The sequence below is a fragment of the Molothrus aeneus genome, chromosome Z (assembly GCF_037042795.1).
Source record: "Molothrus aeneus isolate 106 chromosome Z, BPBGC_Maene_1.0, whole genome shotgun sequence".
In the NCBI taxonomy this organism is placed as follows: Eukaryota; Metazoa; Chordata; class Aves; order Passeriformes; family Icteridae; genus Molothrus; species Molothrus aeneus.
In genome coordinates, this window is record NC_089680.1 from 66,599,596 (window position 1) to 66,618,264 (window position 18,669).

General features: G+C 36.3%; 1 protein-coding gene across 1 annotated transcript in view; it reads left to right on the top strand.

Moving 5' to 3' along the window:
• The window catches only part of MAN2A1 (mannosidase alpha class 2A member 1), a 106,176-nt gene that overhangs the window by 78,798 nt on the left and 8,709 nt on the right, over positions 1-18,669 (top strand). Inside the window, exons 17-19 of the mRNA XM_066568938.1 lie at positions 2,521-2,654; positions 3,724-3,865; positions 6,777-6,910. Coding sequence (XP_066425035.1) covers positions 2,521-2,654; positions 3,724-3,865; positions 6,777-6,910 — 410 coding nt within the window. The remainder of the gene's footprint in view (positions 1-2,520; positions 2,655-3,723; positions 3,866-6,776; positions 6,911-18,669) is intronic.

Below are 18,669 nucleotides of genomic sequence, written 5' to 3' on the forward strand. Positions count from 1 at the left end.
TAGAAATAAAATTGATTCAGATGCTTCATTTTTGTGACTTGTACATTGAAGTGTGAAGTTGCTGGAATTTATACATATGCCAAAAGCTCATCAGAATTGAGTTCCCAACTGATACAGTAATTCTGGATCAAACATTAACTCCTTAGGTACACACGCCAAGAGTTTGCATTCATTGCTGAACATCCTGAGGATGTTCAACTTATATTCAAAACTATATATATATATATATATATATATATATATATATATATATATATATATATATATATATATATATATCCTGTAGATTTGTTTTAGTGACAAATAGTTAAAATCATCTTATGATGAAAAAAGATACTTTGAGGTCAAGAGGTACCAGGTTGCCAAGATTGTGGAAAAAAAAATTACGTTCCTCTGTGAGTTTTAGTAAATTAAAATTGTCAGCAAGGGAAAAAGCCTGAAAAGCCTTTTTTTGGTTTTTTTGTTTTTTTTTGTTTTTTTTTTTTTTTTTTTTGTTTTTCTTTTTTTTTGTTAGGGAGAGGTTGTTATTTTAAAGTGGATTAATCTGTAATACTCCTTTTTCTTTAATTTGCTACTAAATACCTGCTAGAAGTATTTCAGTTCACAGAAAATGAGTTGTCAGTGAAAATCACTTGCTTGCCAATTCCTAACAGTTAAAGTTATCTTTCCTTGTGAGTGTACTGTCTACTTTTTTCCTTTGGTTTTTCTGGCAATTCATCACAATGTTTCAACACTTACAACATTACAAATGTAATGTGTACATGGATAAGTCCTGTACCATGCTTCTACTTTGACAAGAAAAAATTATGCAAAATATATTTTATATATTGTGTGTTTGCTCTTTGGTGTGTTTTTATCTAAATTTCTTTAAGTGTTCTTTTTCAAAGTTTAAAATTTGATAGCTTTGCATCGTTGTTTTGCTGAGCTCTATTTCCTTGGCTTTGTAATTTATAGTTATTAGTTATATTTATTAGTTATTTATATAGCATTACTTCAATTAAAATAAGATATTTTGAAGTCTCACTAGACATGTACAGTAACAAAACATGTGGGAAAAAATCACTATGTGTATAAATGCATTTTGATTTCAAATCAGGATCTCATCTCCTGTTTTAACCTACCTCCCCTCCTTGCCAAGCGGTAGCAAGACTGATTGTGTGGCTAATACAGCTGTTGGATAGTACTCCCAACTCCTACATCTTCAGCAGTTTTGGGGAAAATAGCTTTTACTACTTTTGACTTTAAAATTCTGTTGATTTTGGGCAGAAAATACCCTGGGTTGACAACTCTGTTCAGTAATTGACCACCGAGTGATTTTTAAATTCAGCCATCGGCATCTGTTTTTGATATTAGCATGATTTGGTTAATCTTTTTATCAGAAGCTTGTCATAATTTATTCTCTTTATAGTGGTATTTTTATATACTCAAATTATGCAGTACAAAAATGATGACAGTCTAAAGTAAATGACTTTATTCTTCTTCAATGTACTCATGCTTTTAAATATTTGGGAAAAATACATGAAATATTTAGAAAATCTGTTACTGAGAGTATCATAAGTGGAGCATAAAAATCCACATTTTCCAGAGTAGGTTTGGGAAAATAGAACTAATTAGCTGAACCAAGTGTTTTTCATTTAGCACTGAAGTTTAATAGCCATTGGTAAATGTTAACATTTTAACAGTTGCTGTACTTCTGCAGGTGGCATTTAGATTTTAAAATAGATGTGGAAACAAATACATATGTGTTCTGCTTGGTGCAATTCTTTTTGCAATCATTAGTCCCATTAGATTACAGAAAAGGTAAAGTGGTGGTGCTGAACGATGGTATAATTCCACTCCAGACTGTGACTTGAACTGTTTGAAAAGGTCAGGTTATTCTTAAAGGTATTTAATTTTCAGTACAAGGCACTTTAGGAAAAAAAAAATCTCACCGAAAAACTTGTCTGCCTTTTCAGACACCTAATCCATCTTTTAATAAATATTAAACTTTTCCCTGTCAACAAAATTTTGTGTCCTGCTTGTGGTTGTATCAGTTCAAATTTCTTAATACACTGTCCTTAAGGGAGATTTTTATTTGATTAAAGGAGCTGCTCAAAGTTTCCTGCTCAGTTGAACAGTTCTATCAAGAATCTAGTGACTTCATTCTTGTCCGGGAATGGGGACAGCTGCTAAAGAGTGAAGGGGAGAAGTGACTGACCAGGTCTTGCGCTAGCATATTTATTTAAAGACAGTTCTCAACAGCTGCCTGTTGTTCCCTACTGGTTTGCTGGCACCCACAGTAGTTCTTACTGTGTATTGCTCCTATTCCCCTTCAGTGCTCTCTTTCAGACTGTCTGTTCAATTTGTACCAAATTAGAAATATTGCTCTATCATCTATTGCATAACTGTCTTCCAGTATCTGGTTAGGTATGAGAGAAAACAAAATCTAGATCACAATCTAGATCTGTGTCCTGGGAGCACAGTCATTCTTATACGTGTGCAATCACTTTTAGAGATTTTAAATGCATCTTTTTCATGTAGGTTTGGAAGGTCAGTCTCTTGAAGTTTCCAATATTGTGGACATAAGAGGAGAATATAATCGTGAACTTGCAATGAGAATTTCATCTGACATAAACAGTCAAAATAGATTCTATACTGATCTTAATGGATATCAGGTAATTACCATCTTTTAATTGTAAAAGCTTAGGGTGTCAGGTTTTGACTGTCTAAATGTAAAGAGCTTATATTAAACAAACTCTCATGTTAAAGTACACTAATCATTTAAAAGGAGAAATGCTTTTTAAAAATGTACCTGTTATAAAATTTGATGTAGACCAGACTAAGAAGTAACTGTGTGCTAAGGAGTGCACTCCTTAACTGTGTTTAAGTAGTTTGTTGACTATTCTTTTAAGTTCTTTTTAAGAGAAGAGTTATATACAAGAAGTTATGACAAGTCACCATGTAGCTAGTTGCTTATATATATGCATGACTTCCTTTCCTCTGCTTTGTTTATTTAGTTAAAACCCACACCTAGTGAACAGCTGCTTACTGCTGTGTTGTAAATAAATGATGTATTTTTTGATGTATAATGCTTTTTCTGTTGGTAATACATCTGAGGAAGGGGCTATTGTCTTAACTTGAACTGTGCAGTACACACAAAAGAGAAAAATTAGTTTTCCTTACATTTCTTGCTAAAAATAGTTTTGCAAATACGGGGAGACTATGACTCCTGAATAAAAGACTACTGGATTTCCAGTTACTGTACTACTGCATTTTGCTGGAGAGAGTGAATACTTAAACATGAAAATAATTTTAATACTACTACTCATTTGTCATGTACCATTCAAGAATTTCAACAGCATTTCAATAAGTGCTCATTATAAACCAACAGTTCCTTTTCTGCTGCCTTAAATCTATTCACTGCTTGCTCTCTAGAGGAGAATATTTTTTCTCTCATTTTATAACTGTGATTATTCCTTTTTATAGGTTGCCTTTTTGTAGGTTCCCTTGATGAATCTTTCACATTTTTTCTTAACATTGTTTGATCTAAAAGTACACTCTAGCTACCATTTCCAAGGTGGTAATTTTAGCCACAAATCTCAAAAAAGCTAAATAATACAGTTGAGTGAATGCTTTCGTGATGGCTGGTCTTCCAAAGCACATGGGATAAATGTCTAAAAATATCTTTGAAATTTAATTGCATAAAAAGAATGTATGTTTTTGAAGTTTGTGTTCATATTGCAGATCCAACCTAGACAGACGATGAGCAAGTTGCCTCTTCAAGCAAATATCTATCCTATGACTACCATGGCTTACATCCAAGATGTTGGTGTTCGTTTGACACTTCATTCAGCTCAGTCCCTAGGTGTTGCAAGCTTGAAAAATGGTAAATATAAGATGAAAGATATGGCAAAGGTCTCTCCTTCATGATATTCTAAAATAGTTAATTCAGGGATTACTATACTTACCTACAAGCATTTGAAGAGAGGAAATAAGTTTCTCTGATTCTGACAAGTTTCAGAGTATATCCATTACAGAGGAGGAAGAGGTTGGTCCCACATGAGATCCTGTCACCTTCAAGGAAAGATCTCTCTCAAACTAGAGGAAGAGGAAAAAGATTGCAAAAAAGACTGCAAAGAAGGAGCAATAAATTGTCAGAACCAGCTATTGTTCACCCAAGAACTCTGGTGGAATGAAATAACAGAACTAAAGAGTTTATTCTTTTTCATACTGCCCTGGTAGGAGAGGACTTAAAAAGGATGCTGATCATGTTTTTTTTCTGTTTGTTTGCTTTAGTGTAGGCAGCACTAGTCTTAAGGTATATACAGCACAGCCTAACTTCCCTGTCAAGGAAAAACAACAGCAACTTTTTTTGAAGATTAGTGTTAGTGAAATAAAGGATAAATATGACCCAGGGTAAGATTGAACATACTTCTGAAGCAAAATGATACCTCACAAATTTAATGGAGTACTTTGACAGAGGTGATGAATATGTTGACAAGAAAAATCAATTCATATTAAGAATTCCAAAAGAGACACAGTCTTGCTCCTTGGAGCAGAACAGGGTATGATGAATGGCCTGGAGGACTGGAAACAGAGGACAGTTAGTTATTCATTCTATCAGAATGGGGGAGGTATTAAAATAAAGCTAGTGGTAGTGGGCAAAATAAGGTATATAATTTATAACTTAATATGTATAATTTTTTGCTGTAATATATGTTGTCAATTTAAATTTATATGGTTTTGGACAGTAATGGAATGAATACTCAGAAAAGAAAGAGTCCATCAGAAACTGCACCAAAACCTACTTCACAGTTTCTTTTAAGAAAAATGTCATAAATGCTCTGTTCTTCCAAAAGGTGAATACCATGCTGGATTGGTGGCAGCATTAGCAAACCTAATTCACTTTAGGGCAAGAAATTAACACTGACCTGTACAGTGATGCTGTAATAAAACCACGGTGGAAAATATCAGCCTTCTGTTCCAAGTCTACCAGATACAAGACCCAAATCATTTTTTCATGCCTCCCCTTGCTGGAAACCCACTCCTATTGGCCTGATCCTGTGAATGACCCTGACACCACTGATGTTGTTAAGCACTCATTAAATGGGTATTGGAGACTTAATTAGTCTGCAGAGGCTCTATTACCTGATAATAGTATCTGTATTTGTTTAACAATCTTAGTCTCTGCATCACAAGATAATGCACCATCTAAATCCACAGACAGTCCCACTTTCTGCCGTTAAATTGGGGAAGTTAAGGCTAGCACTGTTCGACATTTTGCAGTTAAGCATCAGGGAGAAACTGACCTTCTGTGAGCACTTGTTTCAAATCTGTCAGAGGACATTATAGGCTTTTTACCTACTCCAGTTAAATAAAGGAGCAACAGATGTATTCCATACCTGACATGATGCTGATTTCTTGACTGTTTCACTCTTTGACAAATTTTATTATGTAATTTAAGATACACCAACATGAAATATTTACTCTGTGCCCACTAAGAAAAAACAGAGAATTAATTAATCTGATTTGTTATCATTAAGTAATATTTCATTAAGTTACTAATTGGCTACCTTGTCTTGAAGGCATGTTGGATTCCTCAAAAAAGAACAGAAATGAAGCTGAAGTTTCAGAGGTTGCAGAGTATCATATGCTTCATGACATTTTTTCTGAAGGTCCTTCAGGAACTCAGAGGGATCATGGAAGAAAATTCAAAAATCTTACAGTTTAGGCAAGCAAACCTAAGTAACCTAACCTCAGTAGCTGTGTGCCTTTGTGTCAGACAGGTGTCTCAAGGCATAACCCAACATCTGAAAGTTACATGCACAGTACTTTAGTTCAAAATAGCAGGCTTTTTCTTACTCATTGTCAGCTGATTTCTGTCCTGGATAGACAAATCTGTTTGTACTCAAGGGAAGGGAGGAACAAGTATTTGAGAAAATCAGGTAAGTGTTTGTAGAACACTAAATTATAAAAAAGACTGCCTTAGTAAGCAGCCTTTTCTAGAAGCTTAAATTGTGAACTTCTTATTCAGGAGGCAAGCACGTCAGTCTTCCAGTTTTATTTAGAAAATATGTACACTTGTTTGAAGATTCAGTGTGCAAAAAATATAAAAGTCTTAATTACGTGCCCCAGTCTGGTTATATATTCTGGATATAGAGACTTGAAAAATAGTGAACTTCACCATCCAGGTTATATATAATTTAACGTCATGCTTAAAGAGCTATTTTGAGTGGCCATACTGCAGTTCAGTTTAAACTCAGAATTTCATGCTCAGTGTTTATCCAGTGCAAAGTTCTTTCCTATTCCCACAAGTGAATTTTTCTATACAAGAAGTGATTGTGATTATTTATATACTCCTGTTGATACCTTTTTTCCTTCTGGTTCAAGTGTGAAACAAAAGAATGGAGTACAAGGTGAAGATAGTGCCTCTCCAGAAGGTGTCTCCTGCTTGGAAGTGATTCTTATGTTGGATGTTTGATTGCCAAGTATCCTTGTTGCAAATAGTAGTTAATAGTAATGATTTTTCATATTAAACTTTTACATAAACTCTGAAAGTAAAAGCTGTTGGACATTCTGCAGTGACAATTTTTTGACGTTTATAAACAGCCACAGTCTAGTGGTATTAACTGTTTTAATAATCAGCTGTAATGATACTGATCACCCCTAGCTCTTCCAAGCTCAAGAGAAATATTATGATTTTTTAAAATAAGTTAAATTTTATGGCAGGTTATTTATGTTTAATAGAACCCTTACCTGTTCTTGATACTAGTGTAATGCTCATGTTGCTGTTTCAGGTCAGCTGGAAGTGATCATGGATCGTCGGCTTATGCAGGATGACAACCGTGGCCTTGGACAAGGTGTTCAAGATAACAAGATTACAGCTAATGTCTTCCGACTGCTGTTGGAAAGAAGACATGGAACAGATGTGGTAGGATTCACTGTCTGGAATTTTTATGCCAAATAAGATGCAAATATTAATTTCTGTTGCAGCAGTGAAGAACTCAGTAAAGAAATTATTCCATGAGCTGTAGAACTCAGGAAATGTAGCTTCCAAGGGAGTTTTGTCACCTTGCTTTCATATTCTGTTAGTAAAGACTTCATCTCTCACTTTTCCTGCAGTACTTAGTTCCACACTCACGCTTCAACAGATGAGTGGGGGGATACCATTGTGGAAGTCTCTTTTTTTCTTTTTAAATTAATTTTTTACTGAACAACGTTTAAAAAGCTAATCAGTGTGGGTTCTGCTTCTTAACAATGTTAATTGAGTCTAAACAAAGGTTGAGAAATAATGTCAGTTGAAGGGGTAGAAAGAGAAAACCTCTTATAAATATAATTTTCTTAGAGAATAAGATTCAAGTGGAAATATTTAGATGGCAGACATAAAAACCTTTTGATTTCATTATGATTCTTGGGCAGTTGAGACCATTTTGTTGTGCTTTTTTTATTTGCATGTATCTTACTTTGCCTTTTTGTATCCTAGTCTTTTGAATAACCTAAATTTTCTTTCCACTCTTTGTATTTTCTCTTTTTTTAAAAAAATCAATTTTGAGAAGGACAAAATCAGAAGTACATCTTCGTACTGAGGAAGAATCATGATGACAGCACTGAGTGTATTTTAAAACCATTGCATAGTTAAAGATGAGAGGTTGTATACCAAGCTCCTAATGAATATGCAGATAAATTGGAATTAATTCTGGTTTATAATGGCTATCATTAACCACTGTGAGAGTATGATAATATCAAGCTTAAAGCTAATTTTCACCATTTAATGATTGACAGTGGAGTTCTTTTCAGGTTGTACATGTCATTATGATTTTCTAGTTCCTCATCATGTATAATGCAGGCTGCATATTAACTGCATTTATCAGTATGATGTGCAGCTACCCAAGCTAACCTGAGGTCAGCAGCAGTCTGACTGTGACAGCAAGAAGCATTGCACAGGTTACTCCATCCTTCCAAGAGGAAACCTGCAGAGGGATCTATATTGCCACCCAAAAATTCCTTAGTACCCAGGGTAATTTGTGTTGTGTTAAATTAGAATGTGGACCTGGTAAGTAAGAATTATTGGACATGCAAATCTATGTTTACATTAGAAAATAATTTGAAACAACAGAAGCAGATCAAATCAGTTAGTGTCATAATGCTTGTAGTGACATTGTGCGCAGTCTTGGTGCTTTCTGCAGAACCATAAAACAACTCGGTAAAAGGCACCTCTGGAACACTTCCAGTCCAGTCCCTGCTCAATGCAGTCTATTTTTCTGTCACAACAGACATAAAAGGTTAGTCATCCATTCTGACCATGATTCTTATGTTAGATGTGATGGGCTAGGGCATGTTTGGTGCCATACCTCCAGGGGAGCTCCTTGTTTACTTCCTTCTAAAAGGAAACTAGTCAATGCGCACTGAGATTTCTCTGCTAAGTAACACAGGTCCCCCTTGAGTGGGGCTGGCCACAAGTTCAATTTCAGAGCAGCTCCTGCTAGAAGCCAAAAGACTCCGTTGGAAAACATTTTGAAGTCACCTCAGAGAGAGTAAAGGCAGCCTAAACAATGCTGGGATTTTCTAGTTAATGCAGTATTTACATGTGTCTTTGCATATATTTGCCAACTTTTTTGTGATACAAGTCAGGTATCATCTCAGCAGAATAGCAGTGTAATTCCCTTTCTTTGTTAAAATCATCTGTCCTGGAGATTTGAAAGCTTCTGTACAAGTTACTGAGAATCTTTCAAAGGAGAAGGGGCAGTTACCTACTACAATCAAAAATTTCTGAGCTCTTTTGGAAACCTGTGTTCCAGCATCTTTCTTTCCCTATAACTCTTCATGCTGAGCTTATGGTTTTAAATGGCTGCAGAGGACTTGAAGGGCAATTTGTTCTTTTACACTCTTGAAGGGACTTCACAGAAAGTGGAATTAGAGCTGTGAGGGAGTAGGCACAGTCCAAGAGGCAGCTGATCCAATGTACAAGCCCCAGGAGCCAAGAAAGATGTTTTAAGGAAACATTTTCTTTCTGTTGCTGCACCTGGAATTCCCCTTTTGTATATTTAGAATGTTCTAGAAAATTGTTTTTCAAACAATTTGTAACATTTTCTGATTCATGTTACTATTTCAGTGTTAAAGTAAGAGTAATTCTCTTTCTGTTTCTTAGATGTGCAATCATACTTTTTTAGCCCAGTTATTCAGAAGATAGTTGTCATAATAGCTTAAAAATAACCATGTCAGAAAAAATTATGGTGAAATTATATGTTGTTTATATATGTAATCAGCTACAGTATGACTCACACTGACCCTGATTTTGTTGTCAAGCCCTATTTTATTATTTACTTCAGGAGCCACTGGAAGAGAAAGTTTTGACCATTTGACATCTTTAGCATTGCAAGCTTTTCCTAATGTATGTTCCAAAACATTTCATTCTATCTTTTCTCAAAAACAATTCTGAAGAACAGGATGATTGCTGCTCTTTGTGAAACTTCCCTATAAAAGGAGAGTATGTGAAGTGTCACATGTGCAGTTTAGAAAGAATTAAAATAATTGTGCATCACTGGTGAAATTACTGTGGAGAGTTTTTGTTATCCAGTATCTACCAACATTTTATTTTCATTTATATGTCTAAAATACTTCTTCCCTTCCCCAACCCCACCCTGATCATAATAGCTTAAAAATAATTTTAATAATTAAATTTTAATGGCAGGGTCAAATGAAAAGAATGTCCTGAGGTGTAAGACTCATTGTGCAGTGAGTGGATAGAGTGAAATTCTTAATAATTCTTAATAAACAATGGTATACTCAGTCTGTATTCTAATAGGTTCTTAATCCTAACACTACCTGAGTTTTGGGTTTTGAATTCTAGCTCATCTAATCAGTCATAAATACTCATTCAGATTTTGTCTCTGAAAAAGACTTCAGGTTGATGTGTTTTGCTGAAGCTTTTTGGTATTTGTGGAGAAGGAAGAGACTTGGGGGGGGCGATTTGCGTTTATATGTTCTGTTTAGTTGTTGGTGGATTTTTTTTCCCCTAAGATGGATACTAAAGGTTTATTCACAATGACAGTATTGTTTTTAACAGTTTTATTGTAGTAAGAGCTGGGCAAATTTCATTTCACTTTACGTTATACTCATTTATTGATAGCTATGTTCCTCAGGCTTCAGATTTTTTTACTGTATTTTTGATATAATTTCTACATACATCTTTTTATTCTACTGGAAGTGACTAATGCTTCTTATATGCTCATTTTCTCCTTGCAAACATTTTTCAGCTTGAATATCTCTTTGAATAGTCTTCTAAGACTGTCTTCTCTTTCTTCAGATTTTTAACGAAGAACTGAATTCATGTCATTTTTAAATTGAAGGGATAAATATTTAGCTGAGAATTAAACTGAATATAGTTTATTAATACTTGTCAAAACAGTAAATGTTTCTGTCTTTTTGAAAATACAGACTACTTTATATTTATTGTAAGTTTTGGAAAAAAATCATTAATGCCCTTTTATTTTCTGAATCCCAGCATGCTATATCAGTACAGAAGTGAAAGAAATAGTAATATATTATTTCATCAAAGATGTAGCTGGAGAAAAGATGCCATACCAGGCAAACACTTCCTTCTACAGACTCCTATTTCATACCTTGTCTTGACTAACTTAATTTGTCTAACTGGGTTTATGGACTAGGCTTAAGCAGAGAGCAGAGGATTCAGTGGCTCAAATGGCTCTTACTTTTGTATGAGGTTGTTTAGAGGAACGATAATACAGTTAATAAAATCACAAATATGTTGGAGATAATCAAACTCACTTTCTTCCAGCACATAAAACTACTCTTTTTTTACTACATCTCTATAAATGCCCACTTTTTCTGAAAATTTATGGTTGGTAATACAGCCATTTTTGTCTGATTATTGTGTTGATTTTGCCCCTTCTTGATGTGCTTATTTATAATGCATGTGCATGTTTCTTGCTGTAGCAAATAACATATATTATACTGTGCATTGCTATGCTAGATGTAACCATACCTTAAAAACTTATAATTAACTCATAATTAACTTGATGTTTTAAAAAGCAGAAATTTGACATTGGCATAATTATTACAATTTAGATGCTTTTTCAAGCCCATGTGTGACAAATTCAGATACTCTAATATAATTTTTAATTGTAAGTGCCACAATGAACTCATCAAATATGTATAAAATTGTTAGGGTGTCGGGGGTTTATGGTGGCCACAGAAGGTACAAAAAAGACATTTTCCTCTTGTTTTCACACAAAATACTATGGATCTTCTTTAGAGTCTTACCACATATATTTACTAAGGGGTAAACACTAATTTTGTATTTCATTTGAAGAGATATTTAGGTACATGTTACTTTCCAATTTTGCTTAAAACACTACTTTTAATTCATTATTGCTTCTACCACTATATAGTTCATAGTGTGTTTCTTATGGAGGAACTTTGTGTTCGCAAATCAAGAGTAATGTTTCCATCTCTTTATCTACAAATACCATCTGTTTTCAGACAAGCACTGTCATTGTTTTTATGTCAGGGCACCTTACAGCTTAATTTCCTTCAAATTTTTTTTTCATGATACAGTGACAAAGATATGTTGCAGAAAGCTATTAAATAAAGACTGCTTTGTCTGCAAGCTCCATCCCTATGTTCCTCGTATGAAACATTCTCATCCTGTAATAGGGCAGCAGCCACTTGACTCTTGGGTTGAGCAAATAGTACAGAGGACTGCCTTCCTCTGGGTTCTTTTGTGTTCTTTTTCATGTAATTATGTACATCTCAACAGTGAATTATTTTCATTGGTTTGATTTTACCTGTCCTCATTTGCGTGTACCTGTCTGCTGGCTCTGGTTAGAAAGAAATTTACCTCAGTATTATGCATAGTATAAAACCTTGGTGTCTCCACTTGCAGTTCATACAATTCATCAAAGGATGAGGGTAGGCCTCTTTATTGTCTTTTGTGAGCTTATTTGAGCTAGTGCAGTTTGAGGTCTGAAATTTAAACCTTCCTGTATCACCACTTCTAGGAAGGGTTAATTCCTGCTGCAAGATCTGATTGCAGGGCAGAATCCTTCTGAAAGTAGGGAGAAAGTGTACAAGTCTTCTTCTTGTATTCTCAAATGAAATTACTCTCTGGGAATAACCTCCTTGTTACATGCAAGTTTCCTCTAGTAGCAAATTTCCTCCACTTTGCATGAGGAGCAGAGTTCCAGTGCCTGGAAATTAGTGGATATCACTGTGGACTTTCTGTCCTTACCATCGGTTGTTTAACTACTTCCTCAGTCAAAACTGAACTCCAGAAAATTTCTGATTGCTGTTTTCTACCATCATTGGGATGGGATAAGATCTTGCCAATCTTCTAGGAAAAGGTCCCTTCCACAAGCCTTGGATGGGGGATTTATTTAGGCATTAAGCTGCTCCTCCTGTGTCATTATTAAATGATAAACTCTAAGAAGAATTAGAATAGAAGAAATAAAACTGGCAGGAAAGGTTATAACTGAAGTATAAAATACTTTTATGGCTAAAGAAGCATCGCATACTGTCTATCTGCTTTTCTGATCACTTTCATCCAGCTATGTTGATGGCTGTGTATTTATCAGCCTTAGTAATTGTGGTGATGTGCTTATGATCATGGTGACTGGATACTTTCTTTACCATCTGCACTCTTCCATAGACCAGCAAGCAGATGTTCTCCAAATGATCTCTTTATAGAACATGATTTCTGTTATGGCACCTGATTGAACATTAACTATACTAAATGGAGTCACCTAAGAACAGTGATAGGTGGAACAGTGGAGCACTAGCTGCTCCTGAGACCATGAAAGGGAGAAAATTAGATTGTTCCTGGTGTGAAACCCAACAAGATGGATCAACAGAAATTGCCTTGGACAAAGAAAATTCTGGATTTTTAAATTTTTTTTTTCTTTTTTGTAAAACAAGAGGCTAGTTATGGAATGTTAAGTAGACCTTACACAGGAGGGGAAGGATTGAGGAGTAACAAGTGAGAAAAGTAAGGGTAAAAGGTGCATAAAATGCTCTGATGAAGTCCAGCACTTGACCACCACAGCTCATTCTAGATTATTACATCTGATTTATGTGCAGCTCAACTTTTCTGAATCTGTGTGAGCCATTAGCCATCTTCAGGTAAGACTAGGAAACAAACAGAGGAAGTGGTGTGTGTGTGATGTGTGTGACAGCTATTGGAGAGAGATACACTATTGGACTGAGGGACCAGTACAACTGGCAAGACCTGTATTTTCTGTGTGTGCCTCTAAACAGCAAACTGCAAGCTAACAGGTCACAGGCCAGCTCCTGGAAGAAGATGAAGTCTGACCTGGTGAATCTTTAGGAAGCCTAAGGTCCAGACCTGGTTATCAAAAGGGCTTAAAGTCCACACCAAGGTATCAGTGGTTGTTGAGTGTTCTTGTGAATCAAGAACGTCAAGGTCTTGAACTTCAGACCTGGTCAGTTGGAGGGCACAGTCAGGTTTGGATTGTTGTTCTGCTTCTGTTTCCCAAGTGCTCTGCTAATGTAGGTTCTGGAAAAAGTGCTGTCTCTACTCACATGTAGGCATGGCCATGTGTTTCCATATATGCCTAACAGGAATAATGCTCTTCCTTACTCCTGCATGGTCTTGGAGGAGCAGAACCATGGAAGGCTCCTATCTATCAGCCTGGAATGAAAGGAATCACCTCTTGTTGGACATCATCAAGTTTGGTTCTAGCAGACTGGGAAAAATTCCTCCTATGGACGCAGATTTCCCTGGATTTGGTTAGCTTCAACAATCTCAGGTTTCTCATCTGCAGTTTTAGTGTCAACTAAGGATTGGTACAGAAAATATGTGGTGATTTTAGAGTCACTGAGCCAACACCCAGTCTTGTGGATATTTTATGGTGCCTCAGAATTTTCATTTCTTCTATAATCAGCCTCCAGGAGCCCCTTTCAGCTAGTGCAGCAGACATGCATTTCCAATGCATTTTCATTAGCAATGACCAGGTGAATTGGTAGAAAATTTTCCATTCCCTGGGGTAGAGAGATTAAATTAGATTTACTCTGCTCTCATGAGTTGTCTTTTGCTGGTCACTTTAATAGCTATCAAAAGACCCTAAGCACTCCAGACCTTAGTTCTCAGTTAAAGGACTTGAAATCTCTTGCCAAAAGAAAAATATGCTTTGATGTGCAAAAATGTAACATAATTGTTGGTTTTTTTAAGTGTAGACAAAAATATGTATGCAAACAATCTAAATCCTTATATATATATATATATATATATCTGTATTTTTGCCCCCAGCATTTCAGGAAAGCCAGATTCTCTGGTATAGCAGAAAATAGTCTGGCATCAGTATCCTTCTTTATAGTCTTTTTAAGATTCCTGGAATTTGCCTGTTCAGTACTCACATTTATGACTGTTATTTCTAGTTGCAACTTACCCATGCTTTCCTAAAAGTCTAACGGGTCTAAGCCTGGATTTTTAGCTTCATAGATTACATGAAGATTGTTCTGGTGAAGATTTTTGTGCAGCTTTGAGGTCTTAGATGTTCTGAATCCCATAGTACAGAGAAGATCTTCTTATCACCTTCTTTGATTTCCATACAAAATTTCCTCTGCAATCACCAGCCATTTTCAAAGCTGCTTGAAGTCTCGGTCACTGTTTTCTTTGACCGATTTTTACCTTAACTTGCGCTCTTGGACACTGAAAAGGAATAATTTAGCTCAGAAGATTTAACCCAACTTATGTTGATCATTAATTGCTGTTTGTTGTATTAGAAGTGTAAGACCCATTATCTTTCTTCTTTCCTTCTGAAAATCACTAGTAGTTGTTACAATGGCATGCAAAAATCTAGCTTCATGTATCAACCTCAGAGGAAAGGGAATGAATCATCCATATCTGGAAGACTTTCAGAACTTGTCAGACTTTGATTATTCTTTCTGTATTGCAGTGTGCAACTTTGAATTTAAAGCAAGAACATCTGATTTTCACTTGGTGAGATAACAGCCAGGCAGTCTTGCATGGAAAGCCTGTAACTTAAGTTGAAGCCATTTACTATTTGATGTCAACTTAATGAACTAGATTAGCGTCAGTTTGAAACAAAACCTGAATTTCTCTTCTAAGTCATGAGCCTTAGGGCAATGTGTGTATAGAGCACTGTGCGTATTTGTCACTCCTTCCTGCTTAAACTCCACCTTCCAAATAAGGTGAAGTTAAACTCCTTCCTTCACAAATAAGGAACCACTGTAGTTAAGGATTCAAGCTGTTTGCATTTGGTGAAAAATGTAATTAATTTTAAAGCTTAGGCATCTGCCCTTTCCTGTCACTTATTTTTGTCACGTGTTGTAAACCTGTTATTCACATAATCAGTGATATTGTCTGCTGTTTGTTTCTCACCTATGAGCAGCCTAGCACCGTATTGCAGAATCAGTTTCTCATATAGAAGCAGCATCACATCAAACATACTGATGTATTGTCAGTCTTTGAATTGTACAGAAAGAAACAATTGTTTTTCCCTGTATTTGTCTTTGGAATTCTTTGATTTACATTATTGATTGCTGTCATTTGTTAGTTTATGATAAAGATAATTTAAAATATTTTCTCCATATTCTTTGGTAATAAAAATGCTCTGAAAAGCATTTTTGCTCCACAGATTAGATTTTTCAGTCTAGAAACATTCTCCTTTGAAGAGTGCTGCCCATTGGTTTTCTGAACCTGTCAAGAGAGAAAGCTGATAAAAATTGTTTCTTGACACAACATGAAAGAGAATGAGAAACTTTTTATTTCCAGCAATAATCCAAGTGGTTTGGTATCAGGCTATTTTAGTCTCTATCCCTTGATTTAGCAGACCCAGAATAATTCCTGTTTCCAGATTGTATTTGATTGTTCTTACACACTGAGTCAGCATCCACATTTCAGCTTGTTAGATTAAGTTGTGTGTATGCCAATGAGGGTTGGATTTACTGTTATGATTAAGGTTTTTTTGGGGATGTTGTCACTGCAGAGAAGACTCTGGAGGAGGAGAAAATAGTCAAGAGAATGTGATTTGATAAACTGTCTGCCTCAGTTTCCTTTTCTTAGTTTTATATGGGAAATTTTAGATTACTTGTCTGTGTTGAAAAGTTCATTCATTCTCCATTAGCTAAATTAGTGTCCAATTATCGACTCCTTCAGCTTTACTTTCTTCTCTACAAAATTTTCCATTGATTTCTTCTGTTCAATTACAAAACGATTTCTGAAGAGTCTAATTAGCATTTTCGCCCTCTAATTAAGGACCTTAGTTGGTTAATTTAAACTCTTAGCAGAAAACCCTCTGAGTCTCGGAGGCAGAGCGGCAGCGCAGGACGTGGAGCAGCAGTGTCAGGGAACAGTGGACACAGCTCCAAGCTGGTTTGTGGGAATGGTGAATCAGGGCAGAGGTGGTTTGTGGGAATGGTGAGGCAGGGCAGAGCAGGTGCGGGCAGGGAAGCCATCGACAGGGAGGAGAAGGCAAGGAAGGGTAGGGGGTCAAGCTGACCCTCTGAGTGAACCCCTGATCCCTCCAAGTCCAGTGCCCCCTTGTGTCTCATTACCTGCTTGTATGTGCTGAAGTCCCTCCCACAGCCCGATTTCCCTGGCATTTTTTCCCAGGCTTATGGCCATCTACCTCACTGGCAAGTGGTGGGGGATTGCTCACAGCCCAGTTGTGGAAGCTTCTCTCCCTGACCAGCTGCCAAGCAAAGCTTCCCTGGGGACAGGGCTGCCAGCATGTGTACAACCCCCATAGGAATCCTTCAGCTCATGTACAACACATAAATAAAAATCAGATTCGTCCCCATCACGCATCCCTGGAAGTCTTCAAGGCCATATTGGATGGGACCCTGAGTAACCTGATGTGGTAGGTGGATCCCTGCCTGTGGCAGAGGGGTTGGAACAAGTTGACCTTTAAGTTCCTTTCCAACCCAAGCCTTTCAATTATTTCTGTGAGTATCAATAAAATAGCTCATTTCTGATGTAATGATCTTTTATAGATGAAGGTATTCTTGAAACTTGTTGCAAATTGTGATCCAATACTATATTGGATTATAGTTTGTGTCTCCTCAAAACTGAAAATTTAGAATTATTTACCTTACTTTTGATGACAAGGGGAGATCCTAAATGAGGCTTCATTTATGTTTACTGTACAGTCATTCAAGGGGTTGTATGTCAACACAGTTTCCAATTGGATAACTGTATGTGGATGTACTGTAAGATGGTTAAAAAGGCGGTATATGCTTTGATTTGAGCTCATTAAGCCAGCACATCCTCATCTGGCATTCGTCAGATTCTTGCCAGTACTTAATGTTTGTAAGGCAGCCAGAGGAGCTCCACTCACACTTTGAGTGATAAATGCTGCCATGGAAATTGAGGAAGTGATGTCACTTTTGAGAGAGCAATACTTTAATTAGATGGAGATTGTGGGACTACATCTTTTGATGCACATCAGCAGGGCACTACTGAAAGGCATCCACATGGTGAAGTTGTGCATAGAGTAAGTATTCTTCCTATTACATTGTTTGTGTGCAAACCCTTCTCATCTCTCTTTCCAGACAGTCCTTTTTAAATTCTGGATCACTAGACTTGAGGGAAAAGATATACTCCAGCCTTTGAATGATTGTGATGTACCTAGGGGAGAGTGTGATTTGAAGAGTCCCTTCCCAGTCTTCTGTGAAAGCATTGTCTTCACCATGCTTGCAAAAACACTTTTTCCCTTGGTCTCCTGGCAGCTTTTGACACCTTCTCTATGCTCCATTCCCACTGCAGTTATGCAGATTCAGGGAATGACTGCACTTTTTCTGCTGGTGCAACCATCCAGAACTGACTGTCGTTCCAGATGTGGGAATACAAGATTCAATATAAAATCTCCCCCTAAGTCTTAGTTCCAATGTGGATAATGCATAAGAACAATGTTCCTGCTGGTGATATGACATTTAGACAACAGTGAGAGCAAAAATGAGCCAAGGTGAATCAGTTCTGGATCTAGCATTTGCCGGTCCTTCAAGGCTGTGCTTATCTACAATATTTTGTTTTAAATAGTGTAAAAGGACGAATAGATTATTTTTCTGATTCATGTGTGATTTGTAAGATGTTTTAGAAGACCTCATTTTAAGTTCTCAGATGCAAGCAATCAACTTACTTTACATGGGGGAAAAAAAAGGTGAAAGATGAGAGAATAAATGGCAATTAAATGTTTTGACTGACTTTAGCACTTCTATGGCAACACAGTGAACAGTGTTCCTTTTGGGGTGAGAAAATGAACTCTTCTTTGAAATTACATGCATCTGCACATTTTCCCTGTGTATAGAGCATGTATTCAGGCACTTGAATGGAAGACTTTTCTATTAAGCTGTACGCAGAGCAAGATTGCTCATACTGTAATTAGAATAGAAGAAAATCATTGCAATGAAGTCTACGAATGATACTGAACTTTTCAAGGTAGTGAAAAAAAAATCAAGGGCTAAATTGAGGAATTAGAAGACTCAGTACTGATTAAAGATGCCATGAGATGATGGAATTCAATAGAAATAAATGCAATGACACACATGGAGGAGCAATCCTTTACAACAGTCCACTTTTATCATTTGGGATTCATAATAGATTCTTAAAAATACTAAGCCTCAATGCTTAGTAGATACCAAAGAGCCAGAGTGTTATTTATTACTAAGGAAAGCACCAAGAATAAAACAGAA